Source organism: Peromyscus leucopus, chromosome 7 (genome assembly GCF_004664715.2).
Source record: "Peromyscus leucopus breed LL Stock chromosome 7, UCI_PerLeu_2.1, whole genome shotgun sequence".
Taxonomy (NCBI): domain Eukaryota; kingdom Metazoa; phylum Chordata; class Mammalia; order Rodentia; family Cricetidae; genus Peromyscus; species Peromyscus leucopus.
The window spans coordinates 68329897-68348934 of record NC_051069.1 but is presented as its reverse complement, the minus strand read 5'-3'; the positions used below and the strand labels follow the sequence as shown (position 1 = coordinate 68348934).

The window sequence follows — 19038 nt, the reverse complement described above, 5'->3', positions numbered from 1 at the left end:
GAACAAGAGACACACTGGAGTAGGGCCTGCTCTTAGGACCTTAGTTAATCACCTTAGGGTCTCTCTCTCCAATAAAACAGTGTGAGTGTTCAAAACTTCAACATATGAATTTGTTAGGGAGAAGAGATGGATACCTGATTTTATTTAGCACATTGCCAGAACCAGAACTCCATAAAGCCAGTGGGTGGTAGTAGAAATGGGAAACATCAGATAAATAGAAATCACTAGCTTTTAGGACAGGGAAGTTCTAATGCCTGCCATATACTTGTAGAATTCACTCTGCAGACCAGGCTGGCCTCAAACTCAGAGATCTGCCTGACTCTGCCTACCAAGTGTCACTACTGCCCAGCACAAAATTTTTTATATGTGTTGGTAGGGGATTGTAGTACACATATGTGTGGTCTCTCTCTCTCTTTTCTCTCTCACCCTCCCTTTGTGTGTGTGTGTGTGTGTGTGTGTGTGTGTGTGTGTGTTGTATGCACATAAATCTGTATATATATGCACTTGTTTCTCACTGAACTGGAAGCTTCTTATTTGGACTAGGCTGGCTAGCCAGTAAGTTCCCAGGACTCACTTGTCTCTGTTTTCCAATTCTTTTTGTTGTTGTTGTTTATTTATTTATTTATTTATTTATTTATTTATTTATTTATTTATTTTACAATACCATTTAGTTCTACATATCAGCCACGGGTTCCCCTATTCTCCCCCCTCCCACCTCCTCCCCTTACCCCCAGCCCACCCCCATTCCCACCTCCTCCAGGGCAAATCCTCCCTCGAGGACTGCAATCAACCTGGTAGACTCAGTCCAGGCAGGTCCAGTCCCTTCCTCCCAGACTGAGCCAAGTGTCCCTGCATAAGTTTCAGGTTTCAAACAGCCAACTCATGCAATGAGCACAGGATTTGGTCCCACTGCCTAGTTGCCTCCCAAACTGATCAAGCCAATCAACTGTCTCACCTATTCAGAGGGTCTGATCCAGCTGGGGGCCCCTCAGCCTTTGGTTCATAGTTCATGTGTTTCCATTACTCAACTTCATATGGAAAAACAAAAGACCCAGGATAGCTAAAAGAATCCTATATGATAAAGCAACCTTTGGAGGCGTCACCATCCCTGACCTCAAACTTTACTATAGAACTATAGTAATAAAAACAGCTTGGTACTGGTATAAAAGCCGACATACGGACCAATGGAATTGAATTGAAGACCCTGACATTAATCCATGCACATATGAACACCTGGTTTTTGACAAAGGAGCCAAAACTATACAATGGAAAAAAGAAAGTATCTTCAAAAAATGGTGCTGGCATAACTGGATCTCAATATGTAAAAGATTACAAATAGATCCATATCTGTCACCATGCACAAAACTCAAGTCCAAGTGGATCAAAGACCTGGACATAAATCCAGTTTCACTAAACTTAATAGAAAAGAAAGTAGGAAGCACTCTTGAACACATTGGCACCAGAGACCATTTCCTAAATAAAACACCAACAGCACAGACCCTGAGCACAACAATAAATAAATGGGACCTCTTGAAACTGAGAAGCTTTTGCAGAGCAAAAGACACAGTCCAATTCTTGAGTTACAAGCATGGGTCACTATTTCCAGATTTCTAGCATGGGTGCTGGGGATTTGAACTGGTGTTCATGCTTATATAGCAAGTATTCTTACTCACTGAGCAATCTCCCCAGTTCAGTAAATAAAAGATGATAAATTTCCATAATTTTGAGCTACTAAGTTTATCATAATTGCTGTAACAACTGGAAAATAACATCCTTAATCATTTAATGTTGTAGCACTCAAAACAAATGCATAAAATATTTGAAAAGATTACTCACAAGGAAAACAAGATGACTATTATTGCTACTTCAATTTACTTTTAGAAATATTATTGACTATCCCTAGGGTTACCTTTACTGTGGTCATTTTTGCCTTCTTGCCTATTGGACCAGGACCTATACTTGTATTTTTCTCTCTCCAGCCATATTTCTATCTCTATCTCTTTAGATTTACCATAAAATATCTACTGATATGACTGTCCAACTCATCCCCCTCCTGGTTAGTCTAGGGATACCTGATGGTGTGGGCACTGGAATAGGAGAAACTCTGACTACCACAGCAGTTTACTAGCATATGTCCCTAGAACTTGCAGATAGCCTAAGTGCCATAACAAAGGCCAGACTGACCTAAAACAACAATAAGATTCCTTAGCAGCAGTTGTTTTTCAAACAAGATAGATAGTAGATGTGCTAAGGTGTAGCTACAGTTTTCCTGCCTTGTCCACAGTCTGGACAAATCTTTGTCACCCGCCAGTCCCACAGCCGCTCAGACCCAACCAAGTAAACACAGAGACTTATATTGCTTACAAACTGTATGGCCGTGGCAGGCTTCTTGCTAACTGTTCTTATAGCTTAAATTAATCCATTTCCATAAATCTATACCTTGCCACGTGGCTGGTGGCTTACCGGCGTCTTCACATGCTGCTGGTCATGGCGGCAGCTGGCAGTGTCTCTGCTCCTCAGCCTTCCACTTCCCAGAATTCTCCTCTCTCCTTGTCCCACCTACTTCCTGCCTGGCCACTGGCCAATCAGTGTTTTATTTATTGACCAATCAGGGCAATTTGCCATACAGACCATCCCACAGCACTAAGGGCAGTTCAATAGGTACCTGCCTGCCTGCAAAACAGTATTAAGAAACAAATAACCAAGAACCTCACTTCTGGGCTCATGTAGCTAGAGTTTTTCTTGTCCTGCCTGGCCCACAGTCATGACAAATCTCTCTCACCCGCCAGTCCTGCAGCCACTCAGACCCAACCAAGTAAACACACAGAGACTTATATTACTTATAAACTGTATGGCCATGGCAGACTTCTTGCTAACTGTTCTTATATCTTAAATTAACCCATTTCTATAAATCTATACCTTGCCACACGGCTTGTGACTTACCAGTATCTTACATGTTGGTACTCATGACAGTGACTGGCAGCGTCTCCCAACCCAGCCTTCCTGTTCCCAGAATTCTCTTCTCTGCTTGTCCCACCTATACTTCCTGCCTGGCTACTGGTCAATCAGCATTTTATTTATGCAGAGTGATATCCACAGCAGGCTCAAGCTATTACAAGAATGGCTTTCCTGGGGTAATGCATGGCAGTGGCCTCCCAGGTTCTTGCCTTTTAGGGGGCCCACTGATTCATGTGATCAGGTTACTTTTGTTTGTCCCTTGTATTTCAAACTCCTTGTAAATTGACTTCTAGGAGACAGCAAGTCATGGATAAACTCCTTATGCTGAAGGAATTGCAGCCAATCACTACTATTAGGAATTTTAAATCCTTTCTCTGGCTGTTAGCTGGGATAGGAAATGAGTTTCACTCCCCATCTCTAATAAGAGACTTCAGTCCTCATTAGCAGAAGGTAGTTTGTACAAAATCAATCATGATCCTTCTGCTTCCTCAAAAGTCTTCTGGGACTGAGACGTAGATGAAGCAGGAAAACAAGGCAGAGAGGGAGCATTTGAAAGCCCATGTGAAGACTGAAAAAATGAGGTATGAGAAAAAGAAATTGGCAAAAGGGAAGGATGGAAATTCTGGACCAAGATCACCTAAAACCAGCCCTACCACCTGCAATGGCCCAGAAAATCTCCAGGGTAATTGAAAGTTATCTGGGTCTATTAGAATATGGAAGCTCACATCCCTGGACAGCAATTTAAGAAGTTAAAGAACCATTCACTACATGAAGTTGTGCATAAAATTATGTGTAAGGTGGAATACATGCAGAAGAGCCAACTCCATAAACGAGTCATGCCTTTATCTGAAAGCTGCACAAGAGCCACGTCTTCCACGCAGCAGGACTTTGGCTTGCTCCTTCTGTTGTGGTCTGCTCATTTCCCTTGGAGGTGTAGCTCATTGGTAAATAGTACATCTAGCATATGCAAGGTACGAGTTGTGAGTCCCACAAAATATAAAAAAATAAACAAAAATAGAAAAATGAACTCTTGTTAATGATTGACTCATTTATAGCTAACAATTAATTTGTTTAGAATTTTAGTTTAAAATGTGAGGATCAATAAATAGATAGATGCACTTAAGTGCTACCAGTTAAAGATATGTGACAGTGGAAAGTTACCTTAATTACTACCTGCCTGGCCAGAGACTCATTAACTATTAGAGTCACATTAGAATTTCACTGCATCTCTTATGGTTCTCAAATAAATACTAGAGTTAAAAGTGTCCTGCTGTACCCCAAACTAATCTTCTATTCCAGGGATTCCTAAACATTCTTTCTCCATAGGCCCCTGATGCATACTCAATACTCCTAGTTTTCATGATGTTCCTAGTACAAAATAAATAGCTGACAGTTTCCTTCATTAAGTAGCTACATCCAAGTAATGTGAAAAATTTATTATTATGTTTATCAAAGTATTTATCCAATATGTCTTTCAAATAGTCACCATTTGAAAACTACATGTATATGTAATTTACACTACATATATATATATATGTGTATATATATGTGTATATATATATATATATATTCATATACTCAAAGAAAAACCATCTTTATTTAATCAGAGTTGCACCCTCGTATAGATTCTCATGATTTCCCAAGTCCCAGAATCGCTGGACACTACCCACTCATTTCCTCTTCCACACTGATTTTTCAAGTGCTCCTCATTTTTTATCACAGTAGCTATCAAAAACAACTTTTAAAACTATGATACAATTGAAGGGAATGCAGTATGAGTCAATATCAAAATCGTAAGCTACTTGGAGCTAGTAACTGGAGGACATCCAGTGAATGCCAAGGGTCATGCTAAAAAAATTGAAGAAACTCAGTCCCAGTGCATTTGTGAGCTCACTACCACTTCCACTGGGCTTGGTGCAGAAGACCACAAATCTATCCAGCCAAAGATGATCAGAGTTCACAATTCCTGATTTCAAATGCGATGTTTTCTTTTCTATATCCAAATTTAGAGGTAATTTTTGTTCTTTTTAAATACATTCACTTTCCTACTTGAGCAAATTAGTAGTTAATTTCTACTTGAGCAAATTAGCAATTAATTTCTCATGAAACAGGCATAGTACCACTAAGACAAACACTAAAATAATTTGTTTAATATTATATAACTGCAGAATTTACCTTTATACCCTATAAGGGACTTTCCTACTCTCAGCCTCAATCATATTAGACTGAGATCAATTCACATGTATTGAAACTGATCATATATGATCACACCTGTAATGAATTAATTACAAATGTGATTCTTTCAGTGTTAAAGATCACAGAGCCTGGAACCTATGGTTTAGGTTCAAATACCAGTTCTGTCAGTTTTTCAACTCTGACAAATCATTTCATCTCTATGTCAAGTTCTTTGTAAAATAGAGGCAGCAATAATATTTATTTAAGGCTAGTTATGAGAATCATTAGCTATTCCTAACTTATCTGAGGGGCACTGTGACATTTGTCCATTGTTTTTTCAATATTCATCACCACACACTTATCAGGCAGTATTTTAAGTTTGTATATAAGGCGTTATATTACCCATAAATACATAATGTTCTACAAGTTATTCATCTTAGTTACCAAATATAGATGACACAGTATACCTTATTCTAAAATTTGACATGGAAATATGATATCTGATACTTATCTGATACTTATAACATTTTACATGGTGAGATGAAGAGCACAGGCTTTGAATAGAGGGGAGTTGAGTTTCATATATGCTGTGGTTATAAACATCAGATTTTGAAATGGCATGGTATACTTTACCCTCTATATAGTAATTTCAAAATGTTAGTTCTTGTGTATCATCTATATTTAAACTTCCTCTCATTAAATAACTGGAGGGGTGGGAAGTATCTCTGTCACTTTCAGGAAAAATAGTGAGAGATATTTTCAATGTCATCACCTTGTGGTTATTTCTTTCTTTTCTCTCCAAGGTCTTTGAGCAAACACAGTTCTCTCAGTCACATCAGCTCTGAGCTAATGGAATGAATGCCTAGGAATAAAGTCCCAATCCAGTTCGATGTAATTCAGTAGACAGCTTGGGTTGACTCTTCAGAACATAGTGTCTCAGAAATAAAAATACTTTGTCTTGTGAAATGATGAATTCATTATGGCTTGTGGGTATGAGAAGTAATTCAAACCTTATTCATCAAAATGCTTACTGAATGGTCAAAGAAAAACAAGTCATCAACTGTTTTAACCCTGTTGCACACCCACCACATGAAGCTGTGTGGCTGCAACAATCAAATGCTCAGCACTTCAAACTACAGTGGGAATAAATGGGCACCATGTCCTTCATGTCTTGTAAGGATGGTTTAGACATGATGACTTTGCTGGTAGGGTTGACACCTATGCAATTTGAAAAAGTTAGTTCAATTTGATTAATGAACTATGGAGGAATAAATATAGTCTTTTTTTTTTTAGACAGGGTTTCTCTGTGTAGCTTTGTGCCTTTCCTGGAACTCACTTGGTAGCCCAGGCTGGCCTCGAACTCACAGAGATCCGCCTGGCTCTGCCTCCCGAGTGCTGGGATTAAAGGCGTGCGCCACCACCGCTCGGCTTAAATATAGTCTTAAAGGGTCATTCATTCATTTGAAGTTCCCATTTTGTACAATCCCAACAAACATAATTGCTTGTTTTGTTTGCCTGCCATACTCCAAATGGAATTTCTTGGTTATGGTGACCAGATACAAAGATAAATTAGGTGTCTTTTATCCCTGAAAGGTTGATATTAAAACTCTTAATTTAATCTAGTAAGATCTCAGAGAAAATATACACTTTCACCATGTTTCTGCCTCTGATTTCTTCAAATGCATTTTTTCTATCATAATGAGAAAAAAAAATACAGTATGTGGTGATTCACACCTTTAATTCCCAGCACTTGGGCAAAGAAAGATGGAACTTTGTGAGTTGGAGACTAGCCTGGTCTACACAGTGAATTCTGGGTCATCTAGTGTTACAGAATGAGGCCATGGAAATCATCATCATCATCATCATCATCATCATCATCATCATGATAATAATAATAATAAAATCTTAAAAATAAAAAACAAGCTATTTTTTGGTACATGGAATAATACATGTATGAGAGAATTTGTGCCAAGGGACTTCCAAAACAATATAGGCTATAGCTGTTTCCCTTGGTTTCCTTTCCTAGGTTGAAGGTAAGTTCCTATTGCTGAAGACGCCATACAATTCAGACACAAGACCCGGAGGAGTTTAGCTGCATGTGACCTGAACACTTCTTCCCTAAGATTAGCTTTTGCAGTCCAGAAAGGTGCTATGAAAACTTCCAAAGGAGAGAAGCAACTAATGGTCTTACCAGATGTGAGGTCTATGAACCAGTATGATGAACAGCATAATTGGATAAGTAGCATTAATATCTTGGTATGACTAAAAGCTCTCTTATTAGACTTAGGACCCTCTGAACAGGAGGGAAATTATGTCTGATACCAGAAACTTAGCAAGAATCTTAGAAGAGACCCTATTGCCATCACTTTACTAAATAAGCATAATTCCTAACTGCATTCTAAATATCTATCCTTTTACCCACAGATAGGTGGGAAACTCTCACTCCTTGTCAAAGAAACCTCTCTTTGCAACAGAAGGTGAACCATTACAGCCCCAATTGATTTCTCTACAAAATAATTTCTATACCTAAGACTCAGAGAACATCACAGAAGAGGGGGCAGAAAGATTGTAGGAGCCAGAGGAGCAAAAGAGCTCCTGTGAGACTAGTTATCCTATAAATGACAGGGAACCTTCTCCCATAATACCTCAAAAATATATAACACCAATAGACATGCTAACGTAGAGGGGGTGAATCCCACAGGGTGTAGTAGGAGGGTTTCTCTGGTCCCACCAGGCCCCTGCAGTCCTGTGGCCCACTTATAAAATAATCATTCAGAGGTTTATATTAATTATAACTGCTTGGCCATTAGCTCAGGCTTATTACTGACTAGCTCTTACACTTAAATTAACCAATAATTCTTATCTATGTTTAGTCACGTGGCTTGGTACCTTTTTCTCCATTCTGCCTTGACATCTTGCTTCCTTTGTTTCTGGCTGGTGATTCCTGACTCAGCCCTTCTTCTTCCCAGAATTCTCCTTGTCTGCTTACACCGCCTATACTTCCTGCCTGGCTACTGGCCAATCAGCATTTTATTTATCAACTGATCAGAGCAACTTGTATTCACAGCATACAGAACAACATCCCACAGCACTTCCCCTTTTCTTTCTAATCAAAAAGGAAGGTTTTAACTTTAACATAGTAAAATTACATATGATAGAACAATTATCAAGCAAGAAGTGCAGTTACAATGTCTAGTCTATTTGTATTTGGCAAAATTAAAGAAAATATTCTACCCTGTATTTGTGAGTCTAAAGTTTCATATCTAATTTATCTTTTATTGTAACCAAGGAAAATTATATCTAGTCTTCAGCTACATCAAAGACTCCAGAAGGATATGATATTACCTAAGTAAACAGGAAGTACATTGTAAGCAACTTCCAAAAATCTAGAATGACAGAGACAGTTGGCTGGCTGGACAATCACCTGAAGTTCCTCTGCAATACTGGGGCATTTATCTTCAGCCTATAGGTCTAGAGTCTCTCAGTTGCTTCTCTCTGCATCCTTTAGAATGTCTGGCAGTTTCTTCTGCGAAGCAAGAACCTGAAGAACCATCTCACCTTGTTTTGGTAAATTTCGTGGTCATTTTCCTATGCATCCTGCATCTCCAGTTTATACAACATACTCTCAATCAGTTGATGCAAGGGCACTTTTTTGCCTAGTGGCTAACTTTTGCCACAAAGAAAGCAAACTCCATAATGAGTTTATTTCTTTTTCTTTCTTTTTTTTGGTTCTCTCCTTCCATCACAAGAATTTTATTTATTTGTTTGTTTGTTTGTTTTGATTTTTTGAAACAAGGTTTCTTTGTGTAGTCCTGGCTGTCTTGGAACTCACAATTGTAGACCAGGCTGGCCTCAAACTACAGTTGGGGAGGATCTCTCCATCCTGGGGAAGGGTGTGGTCGTCTGGTTCCTGCCGGTATCTGGGCCTCAGGGGCAGTAGGTAGTCCCTGCAGGTGCCTCAGCCAGTAGATAGCATCATTACAAATTCATGGAAGTCTATGGTGCCATCCCCATTGAGGTCCATCTGCCACAACATCTCATCCAGCTCAGTGCCCTCTAGTGGCTCCCCCAGCAGAGCTGGTGCTGCCTGCCGCAACTCTGCCACTGTGATCCGTCCATCCCTGTCCTTTTCAAACTCTCGGAAGGCGATGCGGAGCTCTCGTACACCCAACGTGTGAGCTGTCTCCTCCCTCAGCTTTGGGCTTATCAGCTCCACAAACTCTTCAAAATCCGCAAAGCCACCCACTAGGTCCTTGCTCAAAGAGAGGTTTCTTGGCTATTGTGGGGGTCAGGGATGCTCCTGTTCTCCATGAAGCCCCAGTGAGCCAGAAAGAGACCTGACTTCAGAGAAGGCAGCCCAAGTTCAAGGCCTAGCTCTTTCCAATATGGCTTATCCTCAAGGTGGCCACACTGGCTGCTTGCTTGCCATGTGGCTCGTGGCTTACCAGCGTCTTCACATGCTGCTTGCATTAGCGGCAGCTGGTAGTGTCTCCCCATAATGAGTTTCTTAAATGTCCATCCAGAGTCAGGAGTCGCCAGCCAGATGCAGAGGAAGCAGGATGAGAATGTCTAACTGAGAAAAGGTACCAAGCCACGTGGCTAAACATAGATAAGAATTATGGGTTAATGTAAATGTAAGAGCTAGTCAGTAAGAAGCCTGAGCTAATGGCCAATCAGTTATAATTAATATAAGCTTCTGAGTGATTATTTTATAAGCGTGACATGGGACTGCAGGGCCTTGGCGGGATAAGAGAAACTTCCAGCTATAACAGGGTCTCCCACCCATAGACAAAGACTACAAGCATCTAAGGAATGCTGAAAACAGGAAAAATAGTTCTCCCCAGGGATGAGCCTCAAACTGGTTATCCAATACTAAGTGGTCAGCCCTGATATATGTACAAATAACACTAAATGGACACATCTAGACCTTTGTACATATGTGTATGACACAATAATGACTAAAGAAAAGGAGCCCATGATTTCAAGGAGTGAGAAGGGGAGCCACGGGGGAGACTGTAGGGAGTTAAGGCAAAGGGGAATTGTTCGCAATTATATTTAATATTTAAAAGTCTTTAAAAGAATTGTAATTTTAAAAACAAACATAAAATTTCAATAACAATAATTTTAAAAAGAAATTAACTTTCTGGTACAAGGAATAATACAGTATGAAAAGACTTTAGGCACTTGACTTGTGGATAGGCACAGGATTCAGAAATTATACATCATAAATTTTGGCTGGTGTTTCTGATCAGAATAACCTGTGAAATCTACCAGTTAGAAATCCCTGGGTTTTATCATCAGAGATCCTAAGTAGATATCTCCAGAATATAAACCCCTAAAGGGAAAGATGAGATTTCTGTGCAAAAGTCGGTGTTATTCATCAACTCTCCACATCACTCGGATACCAGCTCCATTCCAGCTTCATGGTGGTTCTTCTGACTCTATAGATTTGTGTTCCAGTCATGCCTGTCCACTCTCCAGCTCTGGAGAATTCTGAAAGTTGACTTTGATGATCATGCTCTGCTTCATTCTTCTTCAGGCACTATAAAGCCAATTAAAAGGAGACTAGAGGAACAGCACCCAGATCTTAAAACAAAACCGCTTACAATTCTGTAAAAGGCTGCTCTATCACCCTGTCTCTGAACAATTCCTCATAGTCTCACCAAACCAATCACTCCCACATCTGCCCTCTAATGTGCTTCATTCATGCAATGTTGTTTGTAGATTTAATTGAGCTTGAGTATATTGTCACTTGGGTTTCGCATCATGAACTATGCTTTCCCCAGGCAGCAGGTTAAATCTTAGGGCATTTTTATGTCCTTAGAAAGGGTCTGGCAAGTAGGCCACTATTTGTCCAATAGATAAATATTTATTTAATGGTGCTGAAACTCCTCTGCTCTTCTGTGCTTCTTCAATGACACCTTTTATTGCCTTTTACTACCACTGTGTGGGTGTAGTTTTGCCATGTGTGGAAATGTGATAGGTTCTACTAGTTTGGAAGTTCCTCGAAAAGTGGAATGAGTTTTGTTCTATTGTAAACTTGTTCATCTCCATCATAGTAAAACTTGTATTCCTATTTATTGATCTGGAACTTGACTAGGTGTATCCAAGAATTTTAAAAAAAAATAATAGATTGCAAAAAAAGAGATTTTGGAAAGCACTGAAGGCTAAGGTGACAGCATTGGCTGTACTCAGGAGAATGTAACTTACACTTATGATTTGTGGAAGGGAGAAAAGACATAACGAGAAAGAAAACTCACTCTGCTTCTCATGTGTTGTGTATTTTTCACAAATTACTCATGACTTTTTTGCATTTCAGTTTAATCATTTGTAAGATTAAAGGACCGGACAACATCAGGGGTGCTCAATTATCATTGATAAGCAGACTCATTAGAGAGACATGAAAATGCAGGTTTCTTATTATCAATCAATTTCAACTCAATTTGAAGTCAAAGGCATCTGTATTTCTAACACATTCCCAAATGTGTATATCTGTGTGCCCCATTCCAATTCACACACTAAAACCCTAGTCCCAGTTGATGGAATTGGGAGGTAGGGCATTTGAGGATAGTCAGGTCATTAGGGTAGGACCTTCATTTTGAGTATTGGCAACCTTATAACAAGTAGCCAATGGGTGACCAGCTCTTTTCCCACTATGTGGAGAAACATGAAGACAATGGGCATCACTAACTGAGAAGAGTCTTAGTAAAAATTTCATCCAGCTGGCATCCAACCTTAGGCCTCACTCACTAGGACTGTTAGGAAAAAAATGTCTGCTGTATGTCATAACAACGAAATTTAACTACAGTTTTTCAGATCGGAAAGAAACTGAGACAGATGGTGGATAAAATACCTATTAGTAATGAAATGAATAAATACTGTTTAATCCATGGTCATATAATGAAGGCTCATAAGGAAAAGTAATCAAAGGAGGGTAGTCAGGAATGGTCAAAGCATAGGTGTGAATGATCCTTCTGTCATGTGATTAATTTGAGTTTAACATTTGGCCAGAAGACAAATAGTTGAATTCAGCCTTCAAATGCTAACTATTAGCTTGTCTGAAAAGTGTGTCCTTATGGATATGCTCAGGCTGCACTAGACATTTGGTCTCTCGTGCCTATCCTCTCATGGTAACCTATGAAAGTTATTATAACATTTATGATGCAATTTATCCTCAACTACTTAGAGTCAAGAATCAGCTCATGATTTTTCCAAGCCTAATTCTGATACACACTAATCAACATATGATACAAAAAGCAATGGATAATTTCTGTTGCCTCCCAAGTCAAAATAAGATAATAACATGATTTACAGAATTTTTTTTCAAAGAAAATGTAAAGTTTGCCGTTAATGACATAGCACTTTATAATTACTTAGGAATAAATGAAGGTACAGTTAAAAATGTACTCCAAAAGATTAAACAGTTGTATACATACCAATTGGCTTTTACTGAATTATCTACAGCTACTTCAGATTGGCTGGATGCAATATATGTGTGTGTGTTCAATATTGTAATAATATGCAAATGAAGTAAGATTAATTTTTTTGTTAAATACTGTTGAGAAAAGTTAAATTGAAACTATATAAAAATGTATATTTTTAAAGGATGGAGTTCAAAATAAAACATTATTTTAATGGCTAACAGTTGTCTGGTATGGAAAAGATTCGATATTAAATTTGTGCAGAATATAATTAAACATATTTTAAAATAGTTCTCACATTTTCTAAATATAAACAATGATGGGAGGGGGCTTATTTTATATGATAAAAAAGACCAGCTTTGTTTTTCCTCCTTTCTTTTAAAATTTTGCCACCATGGATATTATCTTATTCCAAGGTCTAATTTCCCTTTCTTGTGATATGGAATTTCTGATTTTTATATATTAATTTAAATGGAAATACAAACAGATATTCTCTGCTAATTTAATTTATTCTCTGCTTTTAAACAAAGCATTTCAGCTTTATCCTCTTAATTACATATCTTTTCTTTACACACAAACAATCAGAAATGGATCTAATTCTTTAATTTGTGATATTCTGACACTTTTATTATGTTCTGGTACTTATTAGATAGATAAGTAACATAAATAATTACACCAGCTAAAAGTGACAGTTTTTAATAGGAAGCTGCTCGTTGAATGTCCTGCACAGTATGTTCTGAGCCCGATTCAAAAGAGACATTCCTAAACTCCACAAGATCGCCTCTCCTTTGAGGGCCATTCCTTTAGAGAAATGAAGGGAGCAGCTTGGCTTGCCTTACCAAGCTTTTTAATGAAGCATTTCCAATAAATTCTACTACTCTCTGACCCAACTTTTGCAAATCTTTTTTGAGAGAAAGTTTCTGGCCCTCATCTCAAAGTAATGTGTTCTTTCAACTAATTCCACCCTAGAAAATTCTACTTCGGGGTGGCAGCTAGCAGCTGTGCTCCAGCACAAAAAATCAAGCTGCCCCTGGAAGCTTTTCTTCTCAAGAGGTTTCCAGTAAAGGGCAGATGTTCTCCTTTCCTATGCTGGTCTTAGCTACCAAATTGACCGCATTCAATGAAATGTAAATGCCTGCATCATCTATTATTATGGTTTCTTCACGTTATTCAACTATGTGTGCTATGTGCTTCCAAGACAAAGATGACACTGCTGTTCACCCCTAAGGAAAGTGTTTTGCAAAGAGCTGTAAAGAATGTTCAATGACTCATGCACCCTCTTCATTTCCCTTTGTGACTGAAAACAAGTCTTTGGAGAGACTTGGCTGCATCAGAGGTTCAATCTGTGGTCACAGAGAAAGTTAATGATACCTTGACCAAAGTACTGGACTCCATGGCCCTTTGCCTCTCCCCCCACTTGTCCCTCACCTGTCCAAGAGAAAAAGGAGTAGAAGCCTTGGGTCAACTCTATCAACATTCTTCATACTTATGATGAAGAAGGTAATGTCTTGAGTCATCCTGTTAAGTCTCAGATTTGTGCTGATTATAAGCAAAATAGTAGTCTATGAAATAACTTTTGACTACAGATTATTTATTCAGTACTCTGTCTCTAGTTCATATAAGTGTTTAATTTGATTCCTCATTGTATTACTACTATTAAGAAGATGAATATCAGAGAAATTAGTCTTTTTAGCTCTAGGTTGAAGATAATGATTAGATAGATTTACAATGCCCTATCCAAAGACATTGCATCCCTTTTAAAAGTTTATATAATTGTTTGTGTGTTGAGATATTACAAATAATTCTGTTATACACATTTATTCTTTGTAGACCCATTGCTTCAAATCTTGGATATACAGGAGGACAATTATTGAGTCTTATGGAAATGCTATGTTGCACATTTTGAGACTCTTTCCTGAGAAATGATACCCCTCTACAATTTAGTGAGCAATATTTGAGAGTTCTATTTTTCTACATTATTGAGAAAATTATGGCTGTTTTACCTGTTTTGTTCCAGTTCTTAAATCATCACCTTGTAATGGATATGAAATTGTATCTTATCTTTGACTTACATATACCTGATAATTTATTAGCCATTTGATCTCTTACGTGATAAAAATAGTCACTCAAAAATGACTTCCAATTTAAGTTGGATTATGTTTTTAGTTTTAGTTATGTAGTTTTGTTTTGTTTTTAAATTTTTCAGGATGCAAATCTTTTAACATATAACATTTTAAAAAGTTTAAATTTTTTTTTCTTTAAAAGTCAGAGATGCTTCTTTTTGTAGTGGTTAGTGCTTACTCTAACCATACTGGCTCATAACTGTTCAAAATACAAAGACTAAAGCCACTGTCAGGCTCAGCCACAGACAGAACATCTATGTCAACCTACCCCAGCCTAAGGCTCAGAGAACGTCAACAAAGAGGAGGAGGGAAGAATGTAAGAGCTGGAGGAATGGGGATTGGTGCTTTGAAATGATGTGACTGTGGATGCATGAACTCAGCATCTGTGGTCATCTCCACAAGTTCAAGGCACACAGATGGAAGTGCAGCTCGGATGTGGAAGAGGCTACCAAGGCCCCACTTCCTGCGGAGTGCTTGCCAGCTGATGGCTGCTAGGGGAGGTTGGGGATATAGTCACTGGTAGGTTGCCCGTGACCCAGGGGATGGCCCCACATCCATGTGCATGTGGATGGCATAGATTGAACTCAATTGATCATAGTAGGACCATTTTAAAAATAGGACAGGAAGTTGAGAGGCAGGTGTGTCCTATAGGGGAAGCACAGAAGGACTTGGAGGAGATAGTGAGGGGTGGATATGATCAAGATACATTATGCACATTTTTTTGAATTTTCAAAAATATTATTTGAAAATCCTTATTTGTAAGGTGGCCAGAAAATAGAGTTAGCAATACAAAAACCATTTATTTTACTTTGTAATAAAAAACAAAAAAAAATTACTCCCCCAAAATATTTTTGTTCTGGGATCTTTAATATGTAAGTATTAAAACCATGAAAGAAAGTAATGAAAAATGCCAAGCTAAGGTCAACTGAAAGCTTTTTTTTTTCTCCCTAGAATTTTTGGTTTTGTTTTTACATTTCTGTTTTCTAAATATGTATACAGAACATGCACATTAAGTTGAAAACCACAACATGTAAATTCCATCAGATATTTTGAGAAATTCTAATGGCATTTGCTATTTAACAAATACTCAGGACATTTCAGTCTTTTGCTGTCGAAGTGACTCATTCTTTGTTTTCTCTTACTCATATTCCCAAGGAGCAAGGACTAAGACACTTGCATCTGATGTTCTCAGACATCACTGTCCAACAGCCATGATAGATTTTTATTTTAAAATATCCAGAAAAGTCTACAGTGTATTTAGAGCTGATACCGACTAATGCCCACAAAAAGTAAAGGCATTTTCCTTTTTATTTAAAACCAAGAACTTATGTTTTACTCTTTAAATTTCTGCTTTTAAAATGTATTTACCATCAGAAAGTCCCATTTTCAAAAATGCAGCTACAAGATGAAACTTTCAATCCAAATGAGACTCAGAGTTAATGTTGAGGCAAGAATTCGGACTAAAGATTACACTTGGGACAAACAAAAAAGAGAATGAGAAAGAACATTTCACCACCTCCGCTCCAGAGCCCACGAACACAAGGTGCTGACTGTTTTCCACAGAATCCTGTAAGACAGTTTCTACAACCAGAATCAGATACTTGGAAAACATCCTGGTCAAAACCCTTTATTGCTAATAAATTCTTGGAAATTTCCATTCTATCTCTTCTCCTTTGTTTATATACCCCAAAGTTGGTTCCACTGGATTAAGATGAGTGCCTTTCCCCTCTCCCCCAGAATATCATGAAGAGAACCCTAGCTCAGCAGACTTTTTCTTCTGGAAGTGTAGATAAAGAAATAAGAACTCAGAAGAAGAAGAGGAGGAGAAAAAGGAAGGAAAGAAGAAGAGAAGGAAAGAGAGAGAGGGTGAGAAAGAGAGAGAGGGAGAGAAGGAGGGAAAGAGAGAGAGAAGAGAAAGGAAGGGTGGAAGGAAGGAAGGAAGAAAACCTTACCATATTGTAAAGTCAATGATCTGGGTGAGAGGAGAGGTGTGGGGGGGGGAGGGCTGGGAGGAGAGGAGAGGAGGGAGGGAAGGCTGTGATTTGGATTTATTCCATGAGGAAAAAATATAGAAAAAGAAAACGAAGAAAGCAATGAAAAAATCAGTAAATAAAAGTTGCCTAAACACATCCTCAGGAAGTAAATTACTTTTCTTCATAGAAAACATTTTTCATCAAAAATGTTTTTTTTTAAATAATAAGTTATGGTAAATCTTACTATCTTTCATTTTTGTAATCTTCTAAGGAAATGCGTATATCAAATAAGAAACCAAAACTGCCAATTTAAAATTTTATCAGGAACCTGTTTGGATCTGAAGAGCAATAGTTATAAATAATTGTCTTAATTATTTTCTAGTTTTAATGGTTCATTTTCACAGCATGAAAAGCTGTCAACACGTTATGACTTCAATGATTTCAAGTTTATTATTCAAGCTCAAAAAGTCTAGTTTAATTCAAGGCCAGCTATATTTTATATAACATTAATATATGTAATTACATTTACTAAAATATACAACCATTCAAACAGTGTGAAACTATTGAATTTAAAGTTAAAAAAAAACAACAAACTGTCAAAATGTTTTCAGATACAAGGAAGATGGAAGTTAATTTTTCTACAGTTATCTAGAAGCTTAATGTTATTATGATGCTGGCAAATAACATAATTTAAAAAGTTTCCCAAACTTCTATTTGGCAGAATGAAGAATTGTGACTGTGCAGCACTTCAGTGGAATGAAGTAAGAGCCATCATCAGTCAACATCATTTTGTCACAACAACACCCAACAGTGAGATGGATATGTTTTGGGGGGGGATTTTTTTTTCATTGAATTTGCTAGTTGGATAGGCATCCTTTGCTCACAGTCTGAAAGTCTAGGGAATTGACTGAGACAATCTTGGAATATAAACAAAAAACTTGAGTCATTTTAGAATTATTTACACATGAAAAATGGATCAGTAGCTTCTTCATATCAGGCCAGATTAGCATTAAAGATGCAAATTAAGCCACATGTCAATGGTGCTACTGATAGATTTAAAGTTTAATGTCAGGTAATTTCATTAATTCTTTCTTTTTCTTTCTTCCAAAGAATACCAAACTGAACTTGATGAACCTCAAAGCTTTGCAAAAACACAGCTTATATACATTTCATAAAACAGCCACTCTTACTTTCATAAAATCCCTTAATCATTCAATAAAGTGACACATTCCAAGTTAATTTTGATAGAGCAAGAGATTACTATTGGCCATGATGATAACTCTATGGTTGAATCATCACCAGAGACCACACCTAATCTGCGTGTGGTCTGGAGGCTTTGGGAGGAATTAAGTTCTTTGATCTGAGACTTCTTCCTTCGCTGATGCCACAAATGCAGCACCATCCCATCAGTAAAGCACTAATTACAACTGCCTCTGGTTTGAGCTTTGGAACAGTGATTTGCATTCATCACTAAATTAAATTAAAACACGAGCGCACCGGCTTCTCATTTGCTAATGTCACTGGGTAGTGAACTCCTCAATGCTCAAAAGAGTTGTTAATTAAAACACTGTGTTTCATAGCTGGGTGAAAATAAACACAAAGATGGTAGTATATGCAAAAACTATATGCTGTACCTAGATAGTCATGAGGGTTTATGAACACACACAAAGGTAGGCAACATCTAATGGAAACATTAAACTAAAATGTTGTCACTATTACTTAATAATGGAATTGTCCAACGTGCCAAACTCTACAGATTACCATACAGACGCATGCACTTGCAGACACTTGCATGAACACAAGAATTTCCTTGAGACTATAACTGGCTTTAAATAACTTGGTATTTTAGAATAATTTTGATTTGCAGAATTATAAGGACAGTCCAGGGGATTCTTACACAGCAGGTGCCCCTTTCTTCCGTGCATCATTTGACTTTACTAGGACGCAGTTGTAAGACTAAAAACCAACACACCTGTTTCTATTCATTAAACCTCGCCTTCATTCCAATTGCACCAGCTTTGTCTTTAATGGCAGATTTCTGCCTCAGTACCCAACACAGAATTTTCCTTTGCATATACTTGTTGTATCTCTGAGACTCTTCTAAAAGTAAAATGTCCTTCTCATCAGATCCAAACAGAAGTACATGACTCATCAGTGACCATGGTGTCTCAGTCACATGAATAAGATCAGTTATTCCAAGATTCTTATTGTAAAGTAACAATTTCTTCCTGTTTTAACCACTACTCTTGAGACAAAAAAAGCAGTTCCTGGGTGAATTCTTCCTGCTCCACATCTAGGGACTTAGGCAGAACTGTGCTGGTCCTCCAGAACCCTGAGTCATTATTTTTAAATGTGTTTCTATCAATTCTTTAAAATTTTTATATAGGT

At 37.9% G+C, this 19038-nt stretch overlaps 1 protein-coding gene across 1 annotated transcript; it reads right to left on the bottom strand.

Moving 5' to 3' along the window:
- Positions 1-9091: 9091 nt before the first annotated feature.
- Positions 9092-16289, bottom strand: LOC114700255 (calcium-binding protein 4-like). The gene is made up of 2 exons (XM_037208231.1): positions 16191-16289; positions 9092-9409 (listed from the first exon to the last, which is right to left on the bottom strand). The coding sequence occupies exons 1-2, from the start codon at positions 16287-16289 to the stop codon at positions 9092-9094; spliced, it is 417 nt and encodes a 138-aa protein (XP_037064126.1).
- Between the last annotated feature and the right edge of the window lie 2749 nt (positions 16290-19038).